Source organism: Malaclemys terrapin, chromosome 10 (assembly GCF_027887155.1).
Source record: "Malaclemys terrapin pileata isolate rMalTer1 chromosome 10, rMalTer1.hap1, whole genome shotgun sequence".
Classification (NCBI taxonomy): domain Eukaryota; kingdom Metazoa; phylum Chordata; order Testudines; family Emydidae; genus Malaclemys; species Malaclemys terrapin.
Window position 1 is genome coordinate 57625449 of NC_071514.1, and position 26699 is coordinate 57652147.

The 26699-nt window shown below is 50.5% G+C and overlaps 1 protein-coding gene across 1 annotated transcript in view; it reads right to left on the bottom strand.

The window, feature by feature from the left end:
* The window catches only part of PPL (periplakin), a 54533-nt gene that overhangs the window by 19334 nt on the left and 8500 nt on the right, over window positions 1–26699 (bottom strand). The window contains exons 2-10 of the mRNA XM_054042894.1: window positions 9856–9955; window positions 8130–8284; window positions 6969–7089; window positions 4644–4769; window positions 4155–4196; window positions 3718–3879; window positions 2942–3049; window positions 2072–2167; window positions 293–415 (exon numbers count right to left, since the gene is read on the bottom strand). Coding sequence (XP_053898869.1) covers window positions 293–415; window positions 2072–2167; window positions 2942–3049; window positions 3718–3879; window positions 4155–4196; window positions 4644–4769; window positions 6969–7089; window positions 8130–8284; window positions 9856–9955 — 1033 coding nt within the window. The remainder of the gene's footprint in view (window positions 1–292; window positions 416–2071; window positions 2168–2941; window positions 3050–3717; window positions 3880–4154; window positions 4197–4643; window positions 4770–6968; window positions 7090–8129; window positions 8285–9855; window positions 9956–26699) is intronic.

The following is a 26699-nucleotide window of genomic DNA, read 5'->3' on the forward strand; positions in this document are numbered from 1 at the left end:
GTACGAGTGTGATGGGAGAATCCCAACAGTTCAGCCCCACGCTCCCTCGGCTTGTCATGAAAGATGTAGTAGCAGGCCACAGGGGAAGAGAGGGTGTGGCCAGCACAGAACAATAAATAGGTGAATGCAGAGGGACAGAAGTGTCCAGGCCCCAGCGCCTGCCGTGGGCAGAGACTGGGCAGCCCACCAGCCTGCCTGCACCCTGCTAGGCAGCACCTGCTCTGATGCGACAAAGGTTCTTCACATCACCAAGGCCGGTGTCGTGCTCGTCCGTTACCATGCTGCTACTCACATCCAGCTCCCTGAGAAGCGACTCTAGCTGGTATCTGTCCTTGAAGTCAGGGTTGTATTTCTGGTCCAGGTCTGTGTCCACCTTCTTCAACAGCTCCTGGGCATCCGTAGCATTCTTTTGGAACTGCCGGAAGGCCAAGCAAGACTCTTGTTTAAAAGAGAGCCCCCCAGCTGGCAGAGAGATCAGACCCCTGCATAGGCCCACCACATGTGGGTACTGTGTCCCCTCTGAGCGGCGGGGGGGGGGGGGGGGCGGCCTGCGAGGCTGGACCAGGGCTGAGTGAGCCCCAAGGCACCAGGGTGCATGGGGGTGGGGTGGTTCCTTTGTAGCCCCACCCAGCACTTCCTCTGCTCAATGCTCGTTGGGGGTGGTTGAGAATCTTGCCCTGTCTTTTCACGTCTCCCCAGCATTGAGCTGATGCTCTTTGGTACTAGGCTGCAGGAGTCATGCAGGAAGAGTCCCAAGTGCCCTGCAGGCACTGAGCCGCTTTTTCTCAGTAATCCCCCCACGCCCCCAAGGGGTAGGCACCTGAGCGTCCCTCTTGTCTGTTTAACCATCCCAGCGTGGCTCATTCCTCCGGGTGTTAGCACACCTCTGCCTGTCCCGCAGCTCAGAGCATCTGCAGGCTCCATGCAGTGCCCGATGCCAGCGGCAGGGAAGCAGTGAGGGCCTGGTTCAGCCCCTGCCTCCAGCAGATGTGGAAATATCACATTGGGATTCCTTCAGCAGTGCCCTGCCCCACCCTAGGGATGTGGGGAGTGGCTTGCTTGTTGAGAGGCAGGACAGCCTGGGACTTGCTCCGCTCACCATGCAGTGTCAGGGGCCAGCCCCAAACCTGCATGGCAGTGATCACCCGGGGGAGGTGCGATGTACCTGTCTGAGACACACCCTCAGGAACTGATACCACCTCCCCATTTCCCATCTGCTCTTGCTCTGTCCCCTCCCTCCCTCAGCTGCTTCTGGTCTCAGCACCCTCTGGAATGTGTTCTTCCCTGTTCCCAGTCAAGCCCAGAGCTCCTGGGCACAAGGGTGTGGAGGGCTCCAGGGATTGAACTGCTCCATGGGGTGGAAAAGGGAATTCAGACAACAGAAGGCAGTAAATGGGAAAGGGGTGGGGGGGGGGTTTCATGCTTGAGGATTTCACAGCAGAAGCTCTGCTCTCTGGGAGTCTTATTCTGAGGTTATCTAGTGTCTGAGCCTCATGTTCACCAGTGCACTTATCCTCACAGCGCCCTTTCGAGATTGGGAAGTATTGTCCCTTGGCACAGGTGGGGGGTGAGGCACAGAGAAACTCAGTCCCAGAGCCTCAAAGGCCCTGTTTGTTTCAGAGACTGGAGTCTAAATACCTTTGAGGATCTGGGCCTCTGTGACTTGCCCAAGGTCACAGAGGAAGCCTGTGGCAGGCAGGAATTAAACCCAGCTTGCCTGTACCCAACCACAGAACCAACCTTCTCCTCGCGAGTGGCTTCGCCATCTCTTGATAGCTTCAGAGTGAGGCTGGGGCCTCTCTGGCTGACGTGCTTTAGTCAAACACAGGTTACTATGCTCATACAGGGTAACTCTGGCCTGTGCTATGTGGTCAGCTTGCATGATCACAGTGATCCCCTTGGGCCTTGAAGTCTATGAAACAGTCTAGTATCCTGACTTTTAGCACTGGCAGCTAGACACTACAACACATGGTGCTTGTTCCCTGCATTCGCAGATTCCTCAGAACACAGCATCTGCTCTCCCAGGGCCCACTGAGAAGTAGGAGCCTTCCTAGCCTATGGGGTCTGGTACCTGGTGATAGTCCTCCATGAATTTCAGATGGCTCTCCTCACAGATCAGCAAGTTGAGATATTCCTTCCAGTCAGCATGGACAGCCTCCATGTGAGCCTATGACACAACAGGAGCAGTGGGCATGTTACAGAGGCTTGTCACCTGCCTCAGTGGGTTAATGTCGGCTCTGGAGAAGAATCCCAGGGAGGCATTTACTCGGTGACACAATCATGAATGGGGTTTGAGACCAAGAATAGTAGCAAGGGGTAGCAGGAGCAGCACATAAGCCAGTTTTCTTCTGGGAGCTAAATTCTCTCTTGGTGTAATGCCAAAGGAGTTCCTCCAGGAGTGAACCTAACTCAACATGCTTACTACCCAGGGGAAAGTGCCACCTTCCATCTCCACTGAACGAAACCTTGTGGGCAGCCTAAGGCCAGAGCTGGAAATCCTCGTGTCTGAGCAGAGTTGCTCGGGAGAGCGGGCCAGAACATGGGACACATTTTGGGGGACAAATGTGAAAAAATGTGTCATGTTTTTCAACAAACTTTTTTTTTTTTTTAACCAGCTCTGCTTGTCATGGGGAGAACAAGATAACAGGCCTGGCGGAGGTGGGGTAGTTGGATCTCTGTTTTCCCACTGTACCCGATTTATACACTTGCAGTAGATGGGAGCCTTTTGGTTGGCATTCGGCAGCTCAGGAAGCTGTGCAAAGCTGACGAGCCATTGTAGGATGAGTGACAATACAGGACAAAGGGCACAGGAGTTTTCTCCATGGAGTGTCACCTCAGGGTACTGGGTCAGGGTCAAGTAGGCATTTCCTGGATGGGATGGTGTTCTCTCCAGGGTATTCAGGGAAAAGACATACCTGTTAGCATTCTCTGGGGCACTCACCTCAATGGGGTTCTTCCCAGGGTGGTTCTGGGCTAGTAGGTGGTCTCCCTCCGCATGCAGTTTGTTGACAGCCTCCTCTCTCTCTTCTAGATTGCGATTGATGAAATTCTAGACAGAGGTAGTGAAGGTGTTGGGCTCAGAAGGGAATGCGTGGAGGGGACCACTTCCTAACACACCAGAACACAGGGATCCTTGCTTACACCCCAGATTTTACCTACCTTAAAATGAAGGGATCTTACTCCTCGGTGCACTCGAAACAGAGACTCCCTCAAGGCCAGGAAGCCCCAGCCCTGCCCTGCTGTATCTTGGCCTCCTCCTTTCCTTATAGCTACTTGTAAAGTCTCTGAGCTGGATTCTCTCCTTGCTCCCACCAAGGTAAAGCCAGCATGAGCAAGAGGAGACTCAGGCCCCATGTCAAGACAGGTATTTTCATTCTTTTTTGCTTTAGGGCCTGGTCTGTTTGTATATGTAATAACGTCAAGTCCTAGCTCTTACCCAGCCCTTTACATCAGTAGATCACAAAGTACTTTACAAAGGAGGTCTGTATCATTGTCCCCATTTTACAGAGGGGGAAACTGAGGCCCAGAGCTGGGATGTGAAATCACCCAGCTGGCCAGTGACCAAGCTAGTACTAGAACCCAGGTCTCCTGAGTCCCAGTGCAGTGTTCGCTCCCTTTGGCAACACTGCCTCCGCCTATTGGTGTAATACACCTGGCCAGTAGGAGACAGCTGGTGAGGTAGGCAGGTTTTGTGTGCCGGGGAAGGTATACACACACCTCATACTGGCGGCGCCGGCTGGGGTAGTCCAGGTTGCGGTCACTCCAGTCATAATGCATTCTGTCCTTGGCCTGCTGATCCAGCCAGTAGAGCTTGTTTGTGCAGCGCTGCATGTAATCCTGCAGGGAGTTCAAATCCTGCTGCCGCTGCTGGGACCCTGACTGTCAAAGGAGAGGATTACAGAGGGTCTGAGCTCACCATCCAGTTGTGGAGTTGGAGGAGCAGCCCAAGGAGGCCCCCTACTCAGAACTTTCCTCTGGGCGGGGGGGGGGGTTGTTGTGAGGGCTCTGCATTCCCCCACCCCACCAGCAATGAGCATCTCTGGGCAAAGCATCTCCCTCCGATACGTTCTTCACATGTGCACACACCCTCGCCCCAGCTCTCTGGTGCTTAGCCACCAACATCCAGTCTCCTCAGGGCTGAGAGAGATTCTTACCAGCAGCTTCTGGTATTTCTCCTGGAGGCTGCTCATATATTCCTGCAAACAAAGGAGAGAAAAGCCAGGCATGAGAAGGGCCGAAGAGCACAGCTGGAGTGACTCAAAGTCTGTAGGGCAAAAGGGGCTGGATCTAGGAGAGGACATGTTGGGGGGCTGCCACTGTAAAGTTAGGGTCCATGTGTGAAATTCAACTCGGTACAGGTGTGGCTTCAGGACACCCTGCAATTGGGGGTGTTTGGACACACGGCTTGGTTCGGGCCCATGACACTGTAAGCAACTTTGGGTGTTGGTCTCCCCGTGTTCTTGGAAGCTTGTCCTTCCCTTGGGTGTGTCTCCCCCAGCCTGGCCTGTGGTTCCTGTTAGTCTAAAAGCTTGTCCTGTACTCTGCAATCCCCAGTGTAGGAGGTGCTGGGCGGAGGCTGCATGTGCCACAGAGTGAAGACTGGCACAGGGAACACCAGTGAGTGAGGCAGAGAAGGGCCCTACCTTGTCCCGTTCCTTGCTGATATGTGGCCCGATGGCCATCACCTCATTGTGGAAGATGTTGTGCTCTTCCACTTGGCTGTTGACTAGTGGCAGATCGGTCCCAAAGCCCTGGCTGTTCAACGTTTCCTGGTGCACAGAGAGGTTAAGGTTAGCGACAGGCGTACCAGGAACCACTCTCCAGCTCTTCTGTTCGCCTGGCTGTCTCTGACAGGAGCTAAGGCAGAGAGACCCCCAGCGTGGGGTGCCCTCTTCTGCTTCATTGCAGTGGGGAATGGGGTGGGTTTGGGAAGTCTCATGGGAATCTCTGCTCCCGGAAGACCTAGAAAGAGCCTTGGCTGAAGCACTCAGCATCATGGATGGTGCAGGGATCTCTGAGCCAAGCCTTCTCTTTCCTCCCACCGCATCATGTCAGAGCAAGGGGCACTCAGCACCTCTAGGACGAGCTTCTCAGCGCAGAGGCAGCCCGTTGGGTCTTGCTGCTGCAGCAGGCCCTCAAGAGCAGGTGTGAACATGGCCTGCTTGCAGCTACGCAAGGGTGACCCATTCTTAGCTACAGGGTGTCAGCTGGTGGCCTGGGCTTCCCCCCTCACCCCTTTAGAGCATTGCACGATTAACAAGGTGCCTCCTCGAGCATCGATTCCCAGGTGCTGCCAGAGGGTGGGCACCCCTGGCAAAGATCTGATCTAATAGCAGTCTCCATGCTCCTAGGAGGCAGCCCTGGATTGCACTGTGAAGGGTCTCTTCTCCAGAGGCTAAGATGGGCCTGCTGGGAGTTTGGCTAGCGGCGTCAGTGGGAGAAGGAGCAGCCCAAGACTGCAAGGTGCTAGGGTACGAGATGGGTGGCAGCCACCGCCTGTGATGTGAATGCTAATAACTACTGCTTGGCATTTCCCCAGCATTGTACAAACCTGCGTTTGCAAGGGCCTCTCCTCTCCTCTCCCCTGCTAAGGGGCCTGTTCCCCTTTGGAGGCAGTGGAGCCCGCGCAATGGGCAGAACTGCAAGGCTAGCATGGCCTTCCCAATGCAAAGTGCTAATTAAACAAGCTGCAGCTCAGGCTGGATTTGGGGATTTGCAAAGCAAAGCTGACTTGGCAGTTTGAATAGCAGCAAAATCAACATCGTGGAGTGACCAGTTGTCTCTGTTATTGTGCTGGATCTGGCTAATGAATACAGCAGGCATCGTAGGCCAGCCCTTGATAGGAGTGAAATTGTCCTTTCGTTCATAAGAACTGACCCAAAGTCCCCGGGATTGTCTGAATAAAATGCAATTCCGTTCCCAGTCACTAAGCAGCCACGAACAGCAGCGGAGGGTTTTAGAACCCATAAGGTGTGGCTGCCGCACACCACTGCAGCATCCACTTGTGCCAGACCCTCAGCTGGTGTGAACTGGCACAACTCTCTGGACCTCAATGGATCTGTGCTGATTTACACCAGTTCAGGATCTGGTGACAGAAAGGAAAAGTAATGCATCGAAGAAAATGAGACGAGAATAAAAGAAGGTGATGTGGGGAAAGACCAAGACCAAAGCTAATACCTAGCTCTTATATGGTGCTTTTTGTCTGTAGATCTCAGAGCACTTTACAAGGGGGGTCTGTGTCATTATCCCTACTTTACAGATAGGGAAACTGAGACACAGAGCAGGGAAGTACCTCACCTGAAGTCAGCCAGCGGGGCAGTGACAGAGCTGAGTATGGAACCCAGGTCTCCTGAATCCCAGTCAAGTGCTTTATCCACTAGGATGCACTGCCTCTAAAGGAGGCTTTGCCCATTTTTTGTCTAATTTCAGGCATTGGTGGATGGCCACCAGCATCACTTAACGTTAGCAGACAGAGCAAACTGTAATAAGCCTTGATTAGCAACGGGGCAGCTTACCCAGGTTTCAAGCAGGTACAAGATACACTAGTAAAATTAGTGCTCTACCGTAGGGAGCTGCATTGGTGCAGCTTTGCCCAGTGGCTGGCCATGGATGGCTGTCCTCAGAGCAGATCCCCAGTGTAGCTAAAGCCTCAGTTAAAGACAGCTGCCCACCCATCCTTTGGTCCTTTTAAACTCATTCCAAAACCCTTGGAGTCCTTGATTCCACTCTGATATTCCAAGCCACCCCCATCTGCCCCCACTCAATACATTCTGCTGTGGTGTATGCTCCATGCAATGTTAAGCTGTCTTGATGGTTTGAGTGAGAGCTCCTTGGTGTGTTCTTCCATGGGGAAAAAATTCCGGCACCCATATGGCAAACTTTTGGTGCAAGCCTATCTCTAGAGCTGCCCTGAGGGTCGCTGCAGGCAGGCACAGGTGTTTCAGGGGCAGATGCCGGGGTCACTGTACCTGTTTCTCGTCGATCACCTTGGACCAGTTGACCTGCGGCTCCACGTCTTGCGGAGTGAAGTTGTAGATCTGGTCGTGTTTCGCACGCAGGTTTGCCACGCGCTCCTTCAGCTGCCGGATGCTGAAGAAAGGGAGAAGACAAGCAACCCAGGGGCATCAAGGATGTGGTAGGTGGGCTGGTTTGATCATTCCCTGGGCTGGCACAGAACTGGCACCATCAGCTCTGGATCATCCTCTTCCATCCCCATCCCATCCCCATCCCCTGGCATATTGGGAGAAGAAGGGGGCATGGTCGGACTGCACTGCCATGTGATCTTTAATGACCGCTCAGGAATGTGATTTTGCATCTCACCAAAGTCAGCATCTGCTGCAGCATAGTGCTGGACCACAAGGTGCAGAATTGACCTGAGGGAAGAGCAGCACCAGCACCCTTTTTTCAACCTTGCAGGGTCTCCCATCTGAGTATTGACCAGGGCTGACCCTGCTTAACATGAGAGCTCCATCTAAGGTGGTGTAACTACAGACACACAAAAGCCCTCTTTAGCATCGGCTGTATCTGTGGGGTAATTAGAGCTATGCAAATCACTGATTTTTCAGTTTGGTGGCTGAACCGGAAAAAAAAATCGTTTTGGGTTGACTAGAAACAAACGTTTTTCAAAACTTTTCAGCCAACCAAAATTTCCAGCCAACTGAATTTTTTCAAACAAAACATTTTGTTCTATCCTAAATGAAACGTTTCATTTTCTTTTCAGGGTTTTTTTTTTAAATGACAGTAAAAGTCCAAATGAAAAGGCGTTTAGAATTGAAAAACCAAACTGTTTCCTTTCTAAAATGTCAAACCCAAACATTTCAATTCTTTTCAGAATTTTTTTTACTGAAACAATTAGGCGAATTCCACCCAAATCCATGAAATGTTTCCATCAACCCGAAGGTGCGTTTTTTGACCAAAAAACTTTCAGCCAAAAATGTTGCCCAACGCTAGCTATACCATACAGTGCCCTCCAATAAGGAGTTACAGAAATGCCTACGGGGAAGCGGGGGTGGGGTGGGGTGGGTGGGGGGGGAGGGTTAACAAGTGCCTCTCTGTAGTGGAGTCTGGCTAGCCCAGCAACATGCATGCAATTAGGGATCCAGAACAAATTTTGTCCCCACTGGACTCACTCTTCTGTGATCATATCACCCTGTGGGTGTTTCATGTGCCTAGCAATTGCTGCATCCCCATCCAGAACGTAGAGGAGTTTATCCGACTCGGTCAGTTTACTTGCTGTGTGGTCCTTGTATTGAGCAGGCTGGCCGGCCTTGAGCTTGTGTAAGTCCTGTAGATGCAACGAGAAAAGGATGGTGAATTGGCAGAAAGAGCTGAAATCGACAGCACCTGAATGATGGGAAACAATACAACATAAACCTCCCAGTGCATGGAGTTATTAAATAAGGGCTGGTTGTACAGCCTGCGTTGTGAGGCACAGTGTGTAAGGAGGAGGGGCGCCCATGAACAGGGTGTTAACCTCCACACACTGGCCTCCTCCCCAGCCACAGATGCTCAGGAGCAGGACTATAGATTGCCTGCCTGGGAGGCCAAGGAGAGAATACCTTTGGGCAGGCTGGACACTGTGGCTAGGCTCATCGGAGAGAGCTGAACCCCAAGCTGGAGTTGTCTGTTTCCTTTTCCCTTGATGTTCATGTCTGTTGTTTTCTCATGATCACACACCCTGGCTGCCTGTGACTAGACCTCCTCCTGAGAATCCTTTCACTAGTCTATACGGAAATACCAGGAGGCCATGTAATCTATTCCACTCCATAGCAGGCCGCTTCTGAGACCCGTTATCCAAGTCACAGGTAACTAAGGTCTGAGGGTTTAACCTCCTAGCTTCACGAGACTACATTTCCCTCTCTTTATGTCCCTCTCATCTAGCCACTCTGCACTGGTGTTATAGGGCCAGTGTTGTAACATGTTCCCCAGGAGAGATCTTCAAAGCCGCCAGGCATCCCGTCGCAGAAGCAGCTCTGCCGTTGCTGTGTATGGGGGACATGATCCAATAGAGTAGGCCCCACATTTATGATATGTAATCTAATTTTTTTTAACAAAATCAGATAGGACTAGAAATATATTTTAGAACCATTAGTTTAAATGACAAGGGTTGGGGTTTTTCCAGGGGGAGGGGAATGAACGGAGTTAAACCTTCCTTTGTAGTCTGGGGAATCTCCCACCCATCAGCATTGTGGTGGTTGTTAAGAAATGGGAAATGACACTGACTGTAAAGAGAAAGTGAAACTGACCAGCTTAATTTCACTGTCCCAGGGGAGTGAAATGCAAATGGCAACCAAACTGCAGAACAGCCTGAAGTCAACAAAATTCTGCAAACTCTCTCGGCTTTAGTGATCAAAGGTGTTCTCAGTCACATGAGCAGAGAATGCAGCAGGTGCATGTGAAGGGAAGATGGATGCAAAGAGGATCATCCAAGAGAAGGCCTGGGCTGCAGGCTTGGTGTGGACCGACAAGCTAAGTGCTAAGTGCAATGGAAGGAAAGCTCCCTCGCTACAGTAATTGTAATCGAGGTCAGGATGGGGGCCCATGCAGGCGAGGGAGGATAGATGTGCATTCAGGGAGAAGGGGGGTGGAGGAGGTGCATGCATGGGATGGCTGGATAGGTGTTGGATGCCTGCGGGGTGGTGTGGCAGGTTTATGGAAGGTGAGCAATGCAGAGGTACACAAAGAAGCTGGCTAGAGATTGGATGATGTCAGGGGGCAATCCTAGAGGGAGAATGGGCAGTGCGGGCAGGATGTATTGGGAACAGGTGCCTACAGAAGACTAGGAGTGGGGGTGTGCATGGGAAGGAGTGTGGCTAAGTGCGGTGGGGATTGAGTGCAGGGGCAGCTCTTACTCACATTCTGCATTCGGGAGTCGGCTTCTACAATGTTCTTTTCCACCTGGTCAGCATTTTTCTGCAGCCGCTCGATGAGCTCCGACAGCTCCTTGCTGGAGATGCTGTGGGGAGAGAAGAGCAGAGGAATTGATGCCAGTGACTACAGGGGAGTAAAGGGGGAGACCCATCTCCTGAGCTGCTGCCAGGCTCCGGGATCTCTGGAAGTGCCTCGCCCTGGTGGCGGTGAGCCAGCCCTGCTCTCTGTGCCCAATGGCCCTGACCCCATCTGAAGGAGGGAGAGGGCTCAGCTCGGCCTGCCAGGCGCTGCAGCTGCACATGACTCACTGCTGCCTTTCTAATAGTTTCCAGAATGCTCGGCTGCCCTGCCAGGAGGGGCCAGGTTACTATCTCCCACGCAGCAGGATGGGAGCACCTTGCCCTCCCCACCACAGCCCGGCCAGGCCCTGCCTCAGGAACTAGGGGCATGATCTCAAAAGGGCAAGGGGGAATGGGACAGCCCCAGAGCAGGGGGGAAAGGGACTCTTGGGTGGGGCTCCCTGACTGATCGTTGTGTGCAGGCCCCCCATCTCTCATGGCAGAGAGGATACAGATCCATCGGAGTGAAGGCAAACCTGCTTGTTTACTGAGGCTGCTGGACACAGATGGGACCCCGTCAGTCTCCCTGGCTTTCTAAGTCCCAAATACAGCCTGTGATGATCATTCACCACCAGCCAGGGTGTCCCCGATGTTCTGGCCCAACCTGCAGTCCGAGGTGGGCTGCTGGCTGCATTACGCCCCCCATTCAAGCCAGCAGCTGCTCCGGGGGGCAGCACAGATACGGGTGCATCACCTCCTTGCTCCAGTCTAGCAGATGCTGGAAGCTGCTCCATAGAAAGCTGCTCTGTGCATTCAGCAGAGATTAGGTCGCAGCTAATCCCAGCTGGTGCAGGTTGTCCCCTGTCAACAGCAGCAAGGGAGAGGGAGTGATCCTGGCCATTTGGATCCAGGGCTGGTGTTGCCTGGCCCTGAGACCACAGTTTGAGGATGGGACGCAGGGATTCTCCTGCATGTTCTGGGTAAGAGGCAAAGGACTACCATGGATTTCTGGGTGGTCGGGAAGGACAGAACCAGCTGGACTGGCACCATGGGCAGGAAGGAGAGCCCTGCAGCACAGATGGGCTCATGTACATATCCAGCTGGCTGTGTGGGCATACATCTGAGGCCACATCCTCCTCTAGTTACACCACTGCCTTCCCAGGGGAGTCAAGGGGGAGGCACTGGTGTTACTCGAAGTCAAAGCTGATCTGCCCTTTTCTTCCCCAGGTACTTGTTAATCAGCAGCTCTCCTGGGCTCTAAAAGGCAAGATGTATCTGGGTGGGCCATATGGGTATTCAGAGGGCTGCATGTTACAGAGCATGGATAGGGGCATTTCCATGGGTCTGCAGGAGAGACAGGTTCACTGAGGATGGAGACATGGAGAGAGCACGTCAGGCCCTCAGCTGCAGCGTGTTGGCATTTGCATCAGCTGCAGATCTGAGCCCTGGTGTGCACTGGAGGATTCCCTCTAGTCGCTGGCTGGTCACTACAGCTGACTTAACCACCTACTGTAGCTCCCTGAGCAGCTGGCTGTGTGTGCTCCCCGCAGGTCGTCACAAGTGAGGCTTCAACCTGGAACCTGCTGGCAGCCCCTTAGCCAGGTGAGTCGAGAGGGAGCTCCCGCTCCAGCTGGGCCAGTAAAAGCCATGCTCAGCAAGTCCCAGCAGGCAGTTGCCCACCCTTGGGCACATCTTACAATCTGCCCTGGGAGTCTTGTGCTTGAGGCTGTTTGAGATGCGTGTCTGGAACATGATGCGATCCATGGCCTGAAAGAGCTCTGAGGTGCCCAGATGAGCCTCCAGTGCCTGAGGACCTAGCAAACCCAGTAGCCACCAGCTCAGAAAGTGCAAAAACTCCTGGTGTGGTCAGGCTCCATGGCCAGCACTGTACATTTCCACTGCAGTGTATTAGCTGCAGGAACGGGCCAGCAGCGGGGATGCTGTCCTTGGCAGCTTCCTAGGTGAAGGGCATCCACGCTGTAAGGCAAGCGCCTTGCTATCTAAACCAAACAAAGGGGGACGGGTCCACATAGGTCAGCTTTGTCCATGTGGGCGGTTGCCCAAGGAGCACTCTTTGAGGGAAGGACAGTTTGTCCCTGCAGGGCAGTGCGGCTGGGGGAGCCTCACTCACCCACAAGAGAAGCCTGGCTGACGTCAGCGGGACAGCGCGCATCAGTGCGAGTTAGCAGGATCAGGCCCCAACTGATCTTGCGCTCGTGATTTAATAACATAAGGAAAGCCCCCAAGCCCCAGTGCTCGGGTTGGTGGCCAGAGCTGCAATTCACAGGGAGATGCATCTTCCTTTCTATGATCCTGGACAGCTAGTGAAGGCTCCTTGTTTCTTACCAGTGTTTGCTCATCCACTGAGTGTTTCATACACCGCTGTTGTTTCCGTACCACTCGGCAGCATTCTACCCCAGGAACTGCCTGGCACAGAAGCGCAGTGGGAACCGTGCCCAGGCGTTGACACCCGTGCAGAGCAGGTGTGGAAAGCTGCAGTTTTCATCCCCACTATACGCCGGTGTGGGGGACTGCACACTGCAGAGCGATGACGGCTCAGGGCCCAGCAACTCATCTTGCTTGACAATTCCTGGCGGTGGAAGCGAGAGGAGACTTTGCCCCTTTCGATCTTAGACACAAGAAGAGCCCTTCGGAATCTTCATCCTCTTGTTTCACTGAGCTGCCTCGGCTGCTGCAGGAGATCTGATCCCACGCGCCCCCTGTAGGTGTCTGATGCTTTGGGCTGGTGGTGCACAAACCACTAGGCTCCTAAGATCAGCCCTGTGATGATGGAACAAAGCACCTGCCAAGTGGAACCAGAGTCCCTGCTGCAAGCCAGCATTTAGGCCTTATTTCAGTGCAAAGCCACGGCAGGGGAGATGCTGCATCACTCTCATTCTGAGGGTGCCGGGGGCTGGCTCACTCTCGGACACAAGTTCCAACTTGCACCGCTGGTGGCAACGGCCTCGGCAAATGTAACACAGGCAGCAGAACGCCCTAGTAACACCCTCTGTGCCTGGGGAGGGGTGGCATAAAGCTGGCTATACCGGCTCTGTACCTGCCAAGGAACTAGCTGCAGCTGTTACTGGGAATGGGGCGGGGCAGACTTTCTGGTCACTTTGCAGACATGTTGCATTAGCGTAGCCAGTGCAAAGTGGCAGCTGCTGGAGAGTGAATTTCCCCCCTCTGGGTATGGAAGACTCAGTGATGGCTTAGGCTGGCTACATCTGTCCGTTCTATCAGTTTGCAAGTGGGAAATTGGCGTTATCAACCACCCCTTACAATGGTGGCTGGTGAACCTCTGGTTTCTAAAGGAACCGCTCATTTCCTAGCAATGAGTAGAGCGAGTCCCATCTGTTGCTATTGCCTGGCTTGCCGAAAGGTCCTGAGGTGCTTCACAAATTATAGACACAAACCACTTTACTCAGCCCTGAGGAGGCAACAGCACAACGCTGCACATTAGCGTCAGTCGGGAACTGAAAACAGGCATCCCGCCAGAGCCAGCAGGGTTAGTGAGTGAGGCAGGGTGAGTTGGCACGTGGCCAAGACACCAGCTGCAAGCTTAAGCAAAATGCCAGGGGATGTTGAGTAATCCCAGCCAGCTTTACAAGAACCAGCAATGTCCACAGGCTGGAGTATAGGCCTGGTAACTAGGAAGTCCTGAGTTCAAATCCTCTCTCTGAAACCAGTTTGTTGTGTGGCCTTAAGCAAGACATTTAAACCTCTTGGCAATAGATAGTTTCCCCTCTATAAAATGGGACTAAAGGGTGGTGGAAGGCTTAACCTCGATACAGTGCTTTGAATATATTAATTGCTTGTTAAAATAATTCCAAGATCAGGGTTTCATATTTCCTCCAAAGGAGGGCCCTTGTAGCAGCATAAAGTAACAACACAGCCTAGCGGAATGCTGGTCAGTGCCAGCTCCGCTGGAAGAGCGCCGGTCCCATAACCCCACCTCTTACAGCGCCTGGGGTTTCCGTGGCAGGGTCCCACCCAAGGCCTGACTGAGCTGAGTCAGTGCACAATGACAAGACCAGAGCCTCGTCCAAACGCAGCCTGGGATAAAGATGAACCAGGAAGGTATCTTAGTGGAACATGGACTAAGCCTCTCCTACTTCAGAACCAGACTCTCATCTGTCCAAGCTCCTCAAAGCACTAAGCTTATCTGTCTGCTTGAGCAACACCCATTTTCTCCAAGTTTAGCAGAGGATTTTATAACGAGCTGTCCAATTCCATAGATCAGGTCAAAACTCTCCGCAGATTTTGCACAGATATAGGGCCATGCCATGCCCTTCGTCTACAGGCAGATCTCCCAGTAGCATCAATGGTTGGAGGGCAGGAGGTGGTCTCGATGTTCTCGCTGCAGCTGTGTGATTTCAGCTGCAACGCGATCTAACCTTAGTGGTCAAGAGAACTCTCGGAGGGACATGCATCTCAACTCTCAGTTCCTGCACCATGGGCCACCCAGGACATGAGTTCTGCCATCTTGGGATGTGACCAAGCTGACTGGCATGAGGGCTGAGCTGTGCAGCACATACTAGCCAGGCGTCGTTAGTGCCCTTTCCAAAAGATCAGAAAAATTCACCCCTCTACCCATTGCCCACCACGTACCCCCCTGTAATCCTGTCCCAGCCAGTAGGATTCTTGTGGCAGTGGACACACATGCTAGCATTTCTACTCTCCCTCTTAGCACAGTGTTTGGCTCTGTCTTCCTTTATGGAAGCCAGGAAGCTTCTGTCTGTCATCAGATTGCTACTCACTGGTGCTGATTATTAGCTTAGTGTCAGCATCTGTCACTGTCTCTCAGTTTAGCAACTCTTAATTAACAAAGTCCTAACATTGCTTTGGGGCCTCTTAAAGCCACAGCAAATGAACAGGGTTTTGGAGAAGAAAGTAACCTTGCCATTTGCCTTTCAAATCGCATCAGATGTGTTCAATGCTATTGTCAATGCCAGGCCAGAATGGGGCACTCTTAAAAGCACAGAACCTGGTTTTCAGAAGAGTTGCACGCACAAAATGTATGCCCAGTCGTGCATCTAACGTGCAGGCAAAAGCTGCAATTGCTCAGGCAACCTGGGTGATCACAGGCACAAACAGCAATTGTGCGGACCTGATTTGTGTGCACAGTCGTAGTAGCTGCACGTGCACGTGAAACGTTCAGTTGTGTGCCCAACTCTTCAAATATTCAGAGGTGAAGAATTATCTAGGACTGAGGTGCCTTGTGTAACTTGTTCTATGAGCTCCACAGACGAAATGGGATTCAAGATGTTGAGAGATTAAAAAGTCCGAAGAAGTGATATCTTAGAAACCCATAAAGGGCCTAAGCTACTTCCACTAGCGCTACACCCTAGTGGAGTTCCTCTGGATTTACATCACTGTCAGTAAGATCAGAATCTGGCCCACTGTCTTAACATGGACTATGCATGAACAGGAAATAATAGACCCCATTGTGAGCACAGCGTGGTGTGACTTCGGGCAACATGCTCAAAATGCATAAGTCCTATTTTCAAAAGTGACTTGGGGACAGATTTTCAAAGGTATTTAGGCACCTAAGGCTATGTAGATAGGCACCGAATAGGTGTTTTAGAAGTGCCTGGGCACCTAACCTCTATTGATTTCAAAGGGAGTTAAGCACTGAGATGCTTTTGAAAATCCTACTAGGCACCTAGGAGCATCTCTGGGCACCTAAATACCTTTGCACTTCTGGCCCCAAGCCACTTTTGAAAATGTGACCCTAGACATCGACTCGAATGAAATTATTACTGGTCAGAAACCTCCTCAGACATAAAGGTGAGGGTCAGTCACTGCACAACAGATGCACTTTGTGTTGTCATCTGACTGCTCCGAGATAAGTAATGCTGCTTGCTGACTTTCTCCTGCAGCTGCAAGTACTTCATAGCCAAGAAGAAACTGCCTCTACAGAGTCTCAAAATAGCACAAGTCCCCATTGCTGTGGGGAAAGTACTTATGGGTGAGGAGTGCGCCAAGGGAGGATGATAGGATATGCCTTTTGCAGCTCACCTAAGGGGAGTGTGGTTTTCCATCGCACGCACAGGTTTGTTTGTGTGTACCCATCTAGCAGGTGAGGGAAAGCCCCTGCATTAGGTCTGTTTTAGAAGCAGTTTACAATATAGCCAATGACTTCATTTCCATGGAGCCTCTCAGTGCAAGGAGTTGATTAGATTAAGGGGAGGATTACGAGGCTCTGTGTTCCCAGCAATGCAAAGCAACATGCTGTGCAGACACTCCCCAGGATTTCTGAGCTGCCCCGTTCGGATGCACTGGGTGCCTGAAAGGCGATTGAAGATGTCAACCGCGTAAGCTCTTTCATTGTGTTTGACTCCTGGCAAAAATAACCGTGTGTCCTGTTCTAATGTAATAGTTCAAAGGGTTGGATTTAAATGCCTCTATAGGATTAATGTTGGCAGAATTCTTGGGGTTATAGATAGGGCCCTACCAAATTCACAGTCCATTTTCATAATTTTCATTGTGATAGCATTTTTAAAACCTTGACTTTCATGCTTTCAGGTATTTAACTCTTAAATTTCAGGGTGTTGTAACAAAATATAAATATGTATTTAAAAATGGGAAAATATAATCACGTAAAGCCCTTAAGACTCAGCAGTTGTCAAACTGGGAGTGCCGACCCAAAAAGGGGTTGCAAAGCTATTGTAGAGGGGTCACAGTATTGCCACCCTTACTTCTGTGCTGCCTTCAGAGCTGGGTGGCCGGAGAGCAGCGGCTGCAGGCCGGGTGCCCAGCTCTGAAGGCAGCGCTGTGTACGTTTGTATACTTTTACCATATAGTATAGGATACTTTTATAGTATGGGGTAAAAGTACCCAAAAAAATCAGATTTCATGGAGAGGACCAGATTTCACAGTTCATGACACATTTTTCATGGCTGTGAATTTGGTAGGGCCCTAGTTATAGATGGGCACTGGGAACCAGGACTCCTAGACCTGCCACTGAATTGCTGAGAGATCTTAGGCACATCACCTGGGCCAGATCCTGTTAGGGCTCCTTCCTTTGCTTATGTAGCAGTTTACTCCACAAGGGGCCCCAGAAGAACTGATTCTCCACTTGCCTCCATCAGTGAAAACCAGAAATGACTCCAGTGAAGTCAGTGGAATGATACTGGTATAAAACCAGCATGAGTGAGTAAGGATCAGCCCACTAGACTTTGCTGGGGCCCTCAGTGGAGCAAAGTTACTGTTCATCATGGGCAAGCAGGTCAGAACCTGCTCCCATATCTCTGTGGGCTACAGATGGGCAATGGGGATAAAACATCTTCCCAACCACAAAGGGGCATTTTTGAGGGTTCATTAATTAATAATGGCTGTTAATAATGCCTAGCTCTTGGAGATGGAGCACTAGATGTGCTTTTCGATCCCAGGAGGAAGAGAAAAGCAAATGATCATCTTAGGATCTTATAATTCTGCGCTTTAATCATGAAAGGCTTGTACCGAGACTTACAGGCATGGTGGTTTGGTCGAAAGGTGCGTTGCACCGTCTTGCCTGTCGGATATCCATATTTTCTAACTAGTCCCAGTTATGAGTCTAAGAGGCTTTAAGCAATGTCTCCCACATCTCCCTTTACCGTCGACTCCACTGTCTGACTTCTCGCCCTGTGTTCATTCAGCCTGGGAAAGGGTGCTGAAAATCCCTCTGCAGTGATGAGGGAAATGGCGAGTTATTGGCTGTCTGGGTCTGCTAAGCAGGGGCGGCTCTATGTATTTTGCCGCCCCAAGCACGGAGGTCCACGTGCCATGCAGATTCGGCAACATGCCTGCGGGAGGTCTGATGATCCTGCGGCTTTGGTGTACCCGCCGTCGAATTGCAACCAAAACCGCGGGACCGGCGGACCTCCCGCAGGCATGCCACCAAAGGCAGCCTGACTACCGCCCTCACGGCGACCGGCACGCCATCCCCCTCAGCTTGCCGCCCCAGGCACACGCTTGGTGCGCTGGTGCCCGGAGCCGCCCCTGCTGCTAAGATCCTGCAACAGGATGTGAGCACCAACAGAACATGTATTAATGCAACTCCAAACAGGACAGACCAGATCCTCAGCTGGTGTGTAGATCAGCATAGCCCCATTGAGTTACACTGATTTGCACCAGCTTAGGATCTGGCCCTGTGGGCCCCTGCATGGCACACAAGGTGAGACAGAGAAGGTATACACAGCCCTTTCCACTTGCACAGGCATTTGAGCTCCTTGAGCCTGATTCTCCACTGCCGCTTGAATCATAATTTGCACCTGTGCAAAATGGACATAAGCTGCTATATTGTGGAGTGGCTGGATTTCATACCCACTCTGCCCAAGCATAGTGAAAGCACAAGGTGCGTGGCAGTTGAGAATCGCTGCCATAAAATAGAAGGGGCATGGCCATGTGGATTAGGGGAGTCGTCGCTGTCCTGCCTGCCAAGCATCTTGCTAGTGACATGGGGTGGCGATGAGCATGCCCTGCAAACTTTCCAAGGCCGTGGTAGCTGCCACTCCTTTGCATGCTTTCCCCTGGCAGCCCGGAGGCCTGCCCGCCGCAAGAAGAGTGCCATCAGCTACTGCCATCTTGGGCACAGCTCCAGAGTCTCTCCAAGCCACCGGCAAGACTTTTGATGCAACAATGCTGAGCAGAATCAGCCTGATCATCCGAGAGGCTTGGTGGCCAGTGAAGCTTTCTGGCTTGTGTGTCAGACAATTCACCAGGATGCTCTGGCTTGGCCATGTCAGGAAACCTGCAGGGGAAACCTTTTTGTGCTTCCCAAAGAGCGGCACTCAGGAGTCCTCTCTGACCACAGAGCCTTTGGGAAATGCAGCGATTCTTGGCGCTGGCCTGCTCTCTGCTGGAAATGCTCAGGCTTGTTTCATAACTACAACTGGAACAACAAATGGACGCAATGCTAATGAAAAGCAGATGTGGCATGCAGTCACCCTGGACAATGGGACTGTGCCATGCTTTGCTTGCTTGGCTTATATTTTTTTTATTAAGTTGGTGGCTGGATTGCTTTCTGTGGGGAGGTGGAGAAGAGGCTGTTGGTTTAGTGGTTGGAGCCTTGGTAAAGGAGGAGATCATGGCCTTTTTGGTTTGGGGTTAGACTGTTTTAAACAATTCAGAGAAGGGATGCACTGATCTGGTTTTTTGAAGCTGCAGCCACAGAGGGCTTAGGCTGGTGATACTCTGCTGGGCTCCCCCGCACTGCCTAAGAGTGAGTTTGAACAGTGAACCCTCTTTACAGCTGAGATGTCCAGTCCGATTAGAGACCAGCCTCCCCTTGGTCTGATGGAACAGTGCGTCCAGCGCATGGGCCAAGCATGGTGCCCCTTGCTGGGATGTTACTCAGCTCTTGGCTTCCATGGGAGTTGTCTATGAGGGTTGAGTGCCAGAGAGTTGCCTCCTGCAGAGAAACCCACAGGAGAGGGCTCAGGTCCCTGACTGATCCGTTTGGGGCAGGGTTTCCCTCCACCCCCAGCCAAGTGGAATGATCTGCAGGGCCCATCTCGAAATCGTATTGATCCCCCAATATGTGCTCCTATAGAGTTCCATGGACACCACCTGACTTTACCTGTCTCTAGTACCCCATCTTAATGGGGTCCCCACTTCAGAGGGAACTCTGGGGGTCAGGGAATACAGCCTCCATGGGGCTAATAGAGAGGCCAGCATGTCTCTCCTTCCCCCATGGCCATCTTCTCCTAAGGCAGGGCTGCCCATTCCCTACTCCCTGCCTGCCCAGTCCTGATCCCTTTCCTAGAAAGCCTTTTGTGGGGTCTTGGGAAGTGGGGAGGCATGATGCTGTGATGCCATTTGTTCCCCATCCACATGGAAGAGGGGAGATCTGGGCACAGAGGGATGCCTTCCCATGTGGCCTTGGGGGCACAATCTGGCCCAGAATAAGGACCTCCCTATGCGGGGAATGGCAAAGTTATGTTCATTGAGTCTGGAATCCACCCCTCGTCTGGAACAGAAAGAGACTGCCCGGGCCTCGACAACATGTGCACACACTGCTGCTGTATAACGGAGAGGAAAACTACAGTACAAGCCAATGAGACAAGACCTCCCAAGGAGGATACAAGAGTTTTGACTAAGGAGCTGGGATACAAGAGACAGAAACTGGCCCTTTGGGGAGAAGCTGAATCACCATGGGGCCAAATTCTCCTCGCAGGTGGCCACTGAAGTGAGTGTAATGAGAGGACAATTTGTATGGTAATTTGTAAACGTTTTATTAGCCTTACAGGTGTTTTGTTAGAAGTACCTAGCAGAAGACAAGTACGGGAAGATTTTGTGAAGCTGCTGTTTGGAGCAGGTGAGAACATGTTTCCATGTGTTGTTGGCAGCTCTTTGCCACTCGCTTCTCTGCTTCCTTCAAGCAAGCACCTTAGCAATACAATGGGGATTTGCAGACTGCAGTTTAAACTAGGGACCAGCTCCTTAGCTTCAGTGCAGATGCTCTGATTTACACCAGTTGAGGATCTGGCTCAGGGAAATCTAACAAAAACCTTCCACTGTTTGTAAGGTGAGTTTTATGGTTGATCCCCTGACCCTAAAATCTTCCAGCCCCAAACTTGCAACAGAAAATGTTACAGGACAATGAATGGGGAAAAAACACCTGAATTTTAATTAAACTTTAGAGCTAACCTTTGGCCTAGTGTAAAGAATTTCATCTTATTTCTATACCTCTTACTCAACAAACCTACCCAGGTAGGTAAATATTGGTAAAGAAGTGCTAGTCGTGTGTATAATTTACACTAGACCTGTTTCTCCGATAGCTTAGTCTTAGGAATAAAACATGACAACAGAATGATTTGTAAGGAGGTGAAGACTTGTTAAACATCATCTCTGCATCTTGTTTGCTCATCATGAGTCAGCTATGTATCTTTAGAGAATCAGAACAGAAGATGTAGCCTGATTGATTGCTGGTTCCTGCATCGTGGATGTATACAAGCACATGATTGGTGCAGCACTGGGATACACATCATTGTGGTTGTAAGATAGAACCTGAGAAGTCTGTTTTCTTTACCCTGTATTCTTTCCACACGTCATCAGTGAGATGGGTCTCCCACTTGGAGGAGTGATCTGCCAGATGAGTTTAGATTTGCTGTACTGGAGTACAGTCTTCATTGGAGAGTTCCAAAAGATGTAAGGAAATGTTTAGTGAAACTACAGCTGATTGGAAAAAGTTTGTTCTCTCCCTGGAAAAATTGGACAAAAACAAAGCACCTTCTTTTTTTGTTGAAAACTGAACATTTATTTTTGGATGACAACTGAAAAAAAAAATTAGGCTTTTCCATTTTCTGCCAAAAATTGAATAATTTTAAGGAAAGTGTATGCTGTACATGAAAATGTTCATTAACTAAAGATCCAATTTTCCACTGGGAGTAAAAAGAGTTTTGATGGAAAATTTGTGGATGAGCCCTAAGTGGAAGTTTGATCGTCTGAATGGAATGGCATGGGGGGACATAAAATCACTCTAGATACACAAAGATATAGGCGAGTGAGGGAGTTGGGGGATTGAAATGTAACTAGGGTGAACATCCAGCACTACAATACTAATGATTTGGAAATAAAGTTTGGAATAGATATTAAGCCCATCTGCTCCACAGCAGAAGGCAACTTATTGAGGGGGCTAGGAAGAAGTTTGTCCTGTGGGCAGATTGTTACATAATTGCTGATGGCAGGTTATTTGTGCATTTTCCACCAGTGTGGCCTGTTGATCTGATCCAGCCTGGCAATCATTATATTCCTACAGGTAGGTCTTTTGGATAAATGAGATTAGGATCCTATAGAGCTAGTCATCATTGTTTGAAAAGTATTCCTTTTTTCATTGGAAAATGGCCTTTGAGAACGTGGAGGCTGGCTCCTCTGAGAAGGGGTCCCAGAAGTTGGCAGACGCTACCTGGAGGAATTCTGCCCAGATACAGGGCCATCCCTAGTGGGGTGCGGGGCCTGGGGTGGAAGTGATGGATTAATCTCTTCCAGGACCAACCGCGTCGGCCAATCACACCGGCTCGTGGGGCTCCCCGAAGCGGGGCCTGGATTGGTCACCCCGATTAGCCCTGCCCAAGGGACGGCTCTGCCCAGATGCATGAGCTGGCAAGGGAGTGAAAGTGGATGGACCCCATAGTTGTCCAGAACCCCTCTCCTTCCTTGGCCATCTTGCTCCTCAGTTCTGGAGACTGAAGTCTTCTATTCACCCTGGGCAGCAGCAGCAAGAAGTTAACCCCTGTTCGGCAGGGATCGCTTTACGGTGGCATGGAAGTTCCGTTTTCACGGTTCATTCGGCTTTTGGCTTTTCTCTTAAGACTGGTAACAGGCAGGCGAACTAGTGCCAAACAAAGTGGTGGGTCTCATGATGTGAACTGGATGCCTTTCACAAGGCCACTCCTCCTTGTAGGGTAACCATTTTGATTCCCTAGCATCGTGGCTGGATTAGAACTGGGAAAATCTCCCTATCTCATTACCAGTCCCCCAAGCCTTCCAGCCTAGTTCGAGATTTAAACCTAATATGCCATTTACTGCCATTTGGTAACATGAAAGGTCATTGGACTGTTCTCCTACTTTTATCTCCTCCCCACCCAATAACTTGGCTGTCACTTTGAGAGGGCACCATGTTTGTCTGACAAAGGATTCTAGCACTTTTGGCTTTTGAAATTAACGGGACTGTTCCCACGCAAAAGATTATGTATGTGCAGGATCAGGGCCTGAATCTGCAACATGCTCACGTGCATCAAATCAGTCCTTAATATTTTGCATGCCTATGAAGCAGTTGTAGCCGGCCTCCTAAGCTGATAAGAATTCTGTCTGCTGTTAGTTCCTTTGTATAATCACACAGGATTTTGAACCAAAGTGTTCTCATTTGACTGATGAAATGCCTGAAGTCCAGAGGTCAGGTATTTCTGGAATGTGCACTTGTTCACACACTCTGATATGATCCTGCATTCCGGCTTTACACCTGATGACAGGTGCTGGGAAATCCCTTCAGGGGCTTTCATTATCTTCTTGAGTTTCCCTTTGCTTCCTCATTGCTCAAAATCTCATAGTGGAATATTCACATGGATGTCCTGCAGGTCGCTTTTGACCGCATGTCAGCTCTGGGTTACAACTGAATGCAATCCAACAGAAATCAGAGCAGGCTGCTGCAGGTTGCTCTATCCATGGAAAGACTCCCACTGGGAATTGGATCCGACTTTATAGGGGATTTGTCCAAAAATCAAAAGGTTCTGGATTTTGGTGGGAAGACACTACAATTCAGTTTTAAATGACTCGGCATTATCCCCTGTGCTAGTTTCGACAGGTGTTGACAATCACTCCTGCAATCTTGATGTGTTACTACGTCTTCTCTTGTTATTATTACTGCTGCCCAATGGGGAGAAATCCCTCCCTTGACAGCTGGCTCACAAAAACAGGGGAAGTTTTAGCCATGGAAAAAAGACTAGCCTTAAGAACGATGTATATGACTGATATCTCAGCACATGGCTACTTTTCATCACGCAGGCTGAAGCTGTGTGAAAGAGCGCCCGTTCCATTGAAAGTGTACAGGTCAAATTCAGCTCAAGCATAAGTGACAGTCTCTCTATTGACTTCAGTAGAATTACACTATTGGCTCTGTATTTAGCTACAGGAAGCACAGAATAGTTGCATTTACTACAGGGCTTTTTGATTTGGTTTCTATCCAGCCTATGATCCCATCGACTCCTACGCATGTGAGGAACTCTTCGGTGAAATTAAAATCTAGCACTGAGGCTCCCCAGGCTTCAGAGCCGAGCTCCAGACTGAGCCGCAGTCTCTACCCGGCTTCTTTTAGCACTCGGAGTGAGACTTGCAAGCCCAACGCTGTCAACCCGGCTGCAGAGACTTGCTGTCGCTCACTGTACAGATGTACCCTTCGAGGCCCTGGCCAAGGGACCTTGGGCTGTATGGGTGCTGTGCATGAGAAGAGGCATTCCCTGCCTTAAAGAGCTATCTATCTGAATAGACAAGTCAGACAATGGAAGTACTATTGTTCCTATTTTACAGATGGGAAAGCAAAGCCCTGAGGAATCAACTAACTTGCCCAACATCAGCTAGCCTGGTGCAAAGTTGGAGTCCTAGCCCAGTGTCTTAATCACAAGACCATCTCTTCACTCTGGGTCTCACTGCGAATATAATAAAGGAGGGGTGGAGTTTAGGTATTTACTTGCCCCACTTTTGTATGAGGTGGGGAGGGGAGGAATATTTCCAAGGGAAGTAAGGGACCAAATCTTTTTCTTGTTCCCATCTAAAAGTTACTGAAGTAAAATACAACAGGTAAGAGATAGCAGAGCACAGCAGCATCTTCCTTGGGAGGGACGCGCCCATGGATGACTGGGACTAAAGCGATAGCAAACTCCTGCATGTGGGTGTGAAGCTGGTGTCCAATGCATAGATAATTGTTGTTGTGTTTATGGAGAAAGGTGGCTAGGAGCCTGCGGGGAAGGACAAGGAGATGACAGCCAAGGAGTGGAAGGAATGATGCACCAGGAATGGTCAGGTGTTTGGACACACGGGGTCCGTGTGGGTTTCTGCTAGCCATAGACAGGCATGCTGCTACATGTCTTGCTATGAGAGAGGAGTTTTTCAGCACCCGTGAATGGACACGCTCCATTGAGCCAGGGTGTCCAGTTCATCTTGTGCTCACCGAATGGGGGTTAGATAATCATGGCTGCTACTGCCCTTTCCATTGCGCTGCCCAATTAGTACGTCAAAGCGAAGGGAGTGACTCCGCCTGAGCAATAGCAACGTAGAGCAGATAAGGTTTGACACGCGGACTTGGTGATAGGGCGTCTTTCTTGTTTTGGGACGGATTCCCATCAGGCAGCGTCCTCCACAGCCCAGGTGTGTTGTACCTGGACCTTCTTCCCCACAGGTGGGGGAGGCAGGCAGAACTAGCCACACTTTCAGTAACTTCAAATGGAGTATTGGTGCCCTTTTGGAAGGGGTCAGCTCTACATCCAATACTGGAACTTGAGCCATCCCATTGTGGCCTTGGCCATGGCTGGGACTAGTGCCAGAAGGCTCTGTGTTACTGTAACGCTCATCTGTCCAATACCAATAGCACCTGTTGCATTTGAGTTTCTTCATTATGGTTCCCGACACCCATTCGTTTAAGCAGCTCTCTTCCTAGCTGGCTATCCCTTAGCTCCCTCTTCTGCAATACCATTTCCACTTCCATGCTGAAGCCCCTGGTATTATGGGGCATGTAGTCTGATGCATGCGGTCCACACTACGCCACTTACAACTCCTTGGGGTCCTCCGCACTGTAGAAGCTGCAGCTTCAAATCGTGATTAGCCAGTGCACAGTGGGCTACTGACTTCACGTGTCTGATATCATCAGGCCTCATTCTCTTCTCACATTGGGGTAAATCGTGAGTCACTATCAATGGAACTAGTCAATGGAATTCTCCTGGCATAAAAGTAGCGTAAGTGAGAGCAGAATCAGCCCCTTTCTGGTGACTCTTTCAATACCTACAGTACCTGGGGGGTTTGCTACAGCTCTGCATGGTTTTATTATCTGAGCAGGTGAAAGGATTTCACTATGAAGACATCCAGGGTCTAATTCTCTGGCATAACCTCACTGAAGTCAATGCATTGGATTCATCCCATATCCACAAATTTAACACATCTGGCCTGACAGATGTTTCTGAGCAGGCTTCACTGTATCAGATAAAATCCTCTCTGTATAATGGGCTAAATTCTGCACTGACTTACGCCCCCCACAAACCCCGCTGGAGTCAATGGCCAGATTCTCCTCTCACGTGCACGTTTGATGCTGATGTAACCACTGATTTCATTGGAGTTACTCCTGACTTACACAGGCATGAGAGAGACATGACTCAGACCCCTTGATTTCAATGGGATTTGTACAGGATGTCAGTTGGTGCAGACTTGCGCTCAAGATCTGCAGTGCTGACAATTTATCTCACTCCTGACTTCATTAACTGCCACGATCTTTTCCTTTCACGTGGAGGCTCCATCATCCTCATCCTCCATCCGTCTTCAGCAAGAGAAGATGTTTCCCAGTCCAAGGAGGCTGTTCACAAGTTTACAAAACAAATGTGGTGCCATTACCTTTAGTTCTCTGGTTGAGCTCTAAAGAGTTAAGTCAAAGGAACTGAACTGTGTTGAAAAATGAAGTGGGGAGTATTTGACATCCATGAGCGAGATCTTTTTTATCAATTGGAAGGACTTCCCGGGATCTTTTCCGTTGTCTTCAATGGGGAAGCACTCAAGGCCAAGGAGTTGCACTAGTGTAAGTGAGAGCAGAATCTAAATGTAATCCACTAGCCTGTGTGTGTGTGTGTGTGTACCCGGCCCTCTGAGTCTGAGCCACGGATGATACGTGTCTCTTCCCACCCCAGTTAAACAATCTGGCTTTTGAACTCAAGCTGTAAAAAGTGTAGAACTCCCTGGTGTCAGCCAAGCTGGAGGTTAGCACTCCAGAAGGCACTACCTTGCCAGTGGCTCGCTCTTCTGGCTAGTTGTTATCTGCAAGAAATACTCAGATGGGTACTGGCTTCTTTTTGAAATTGTGTTTAGCTATTTCTTACTTGTATTACAGTCATGCCTAGAAGCCTCAGTCAGTGGCCTCGTGCCTAGTCCATTGGACTGGGATGGAGGTTCTATTCCTACCTCTGCCATTGGCCTGCTGGGTGACCTAGAGCAAGTTACCTCGACGCTCTGTGCCTCAGTTTCCCCATCTGTAAAATGGGGCTAATGATACTGACCTCCTTTTGTAACGTGCTTTGAGATCCACTGATG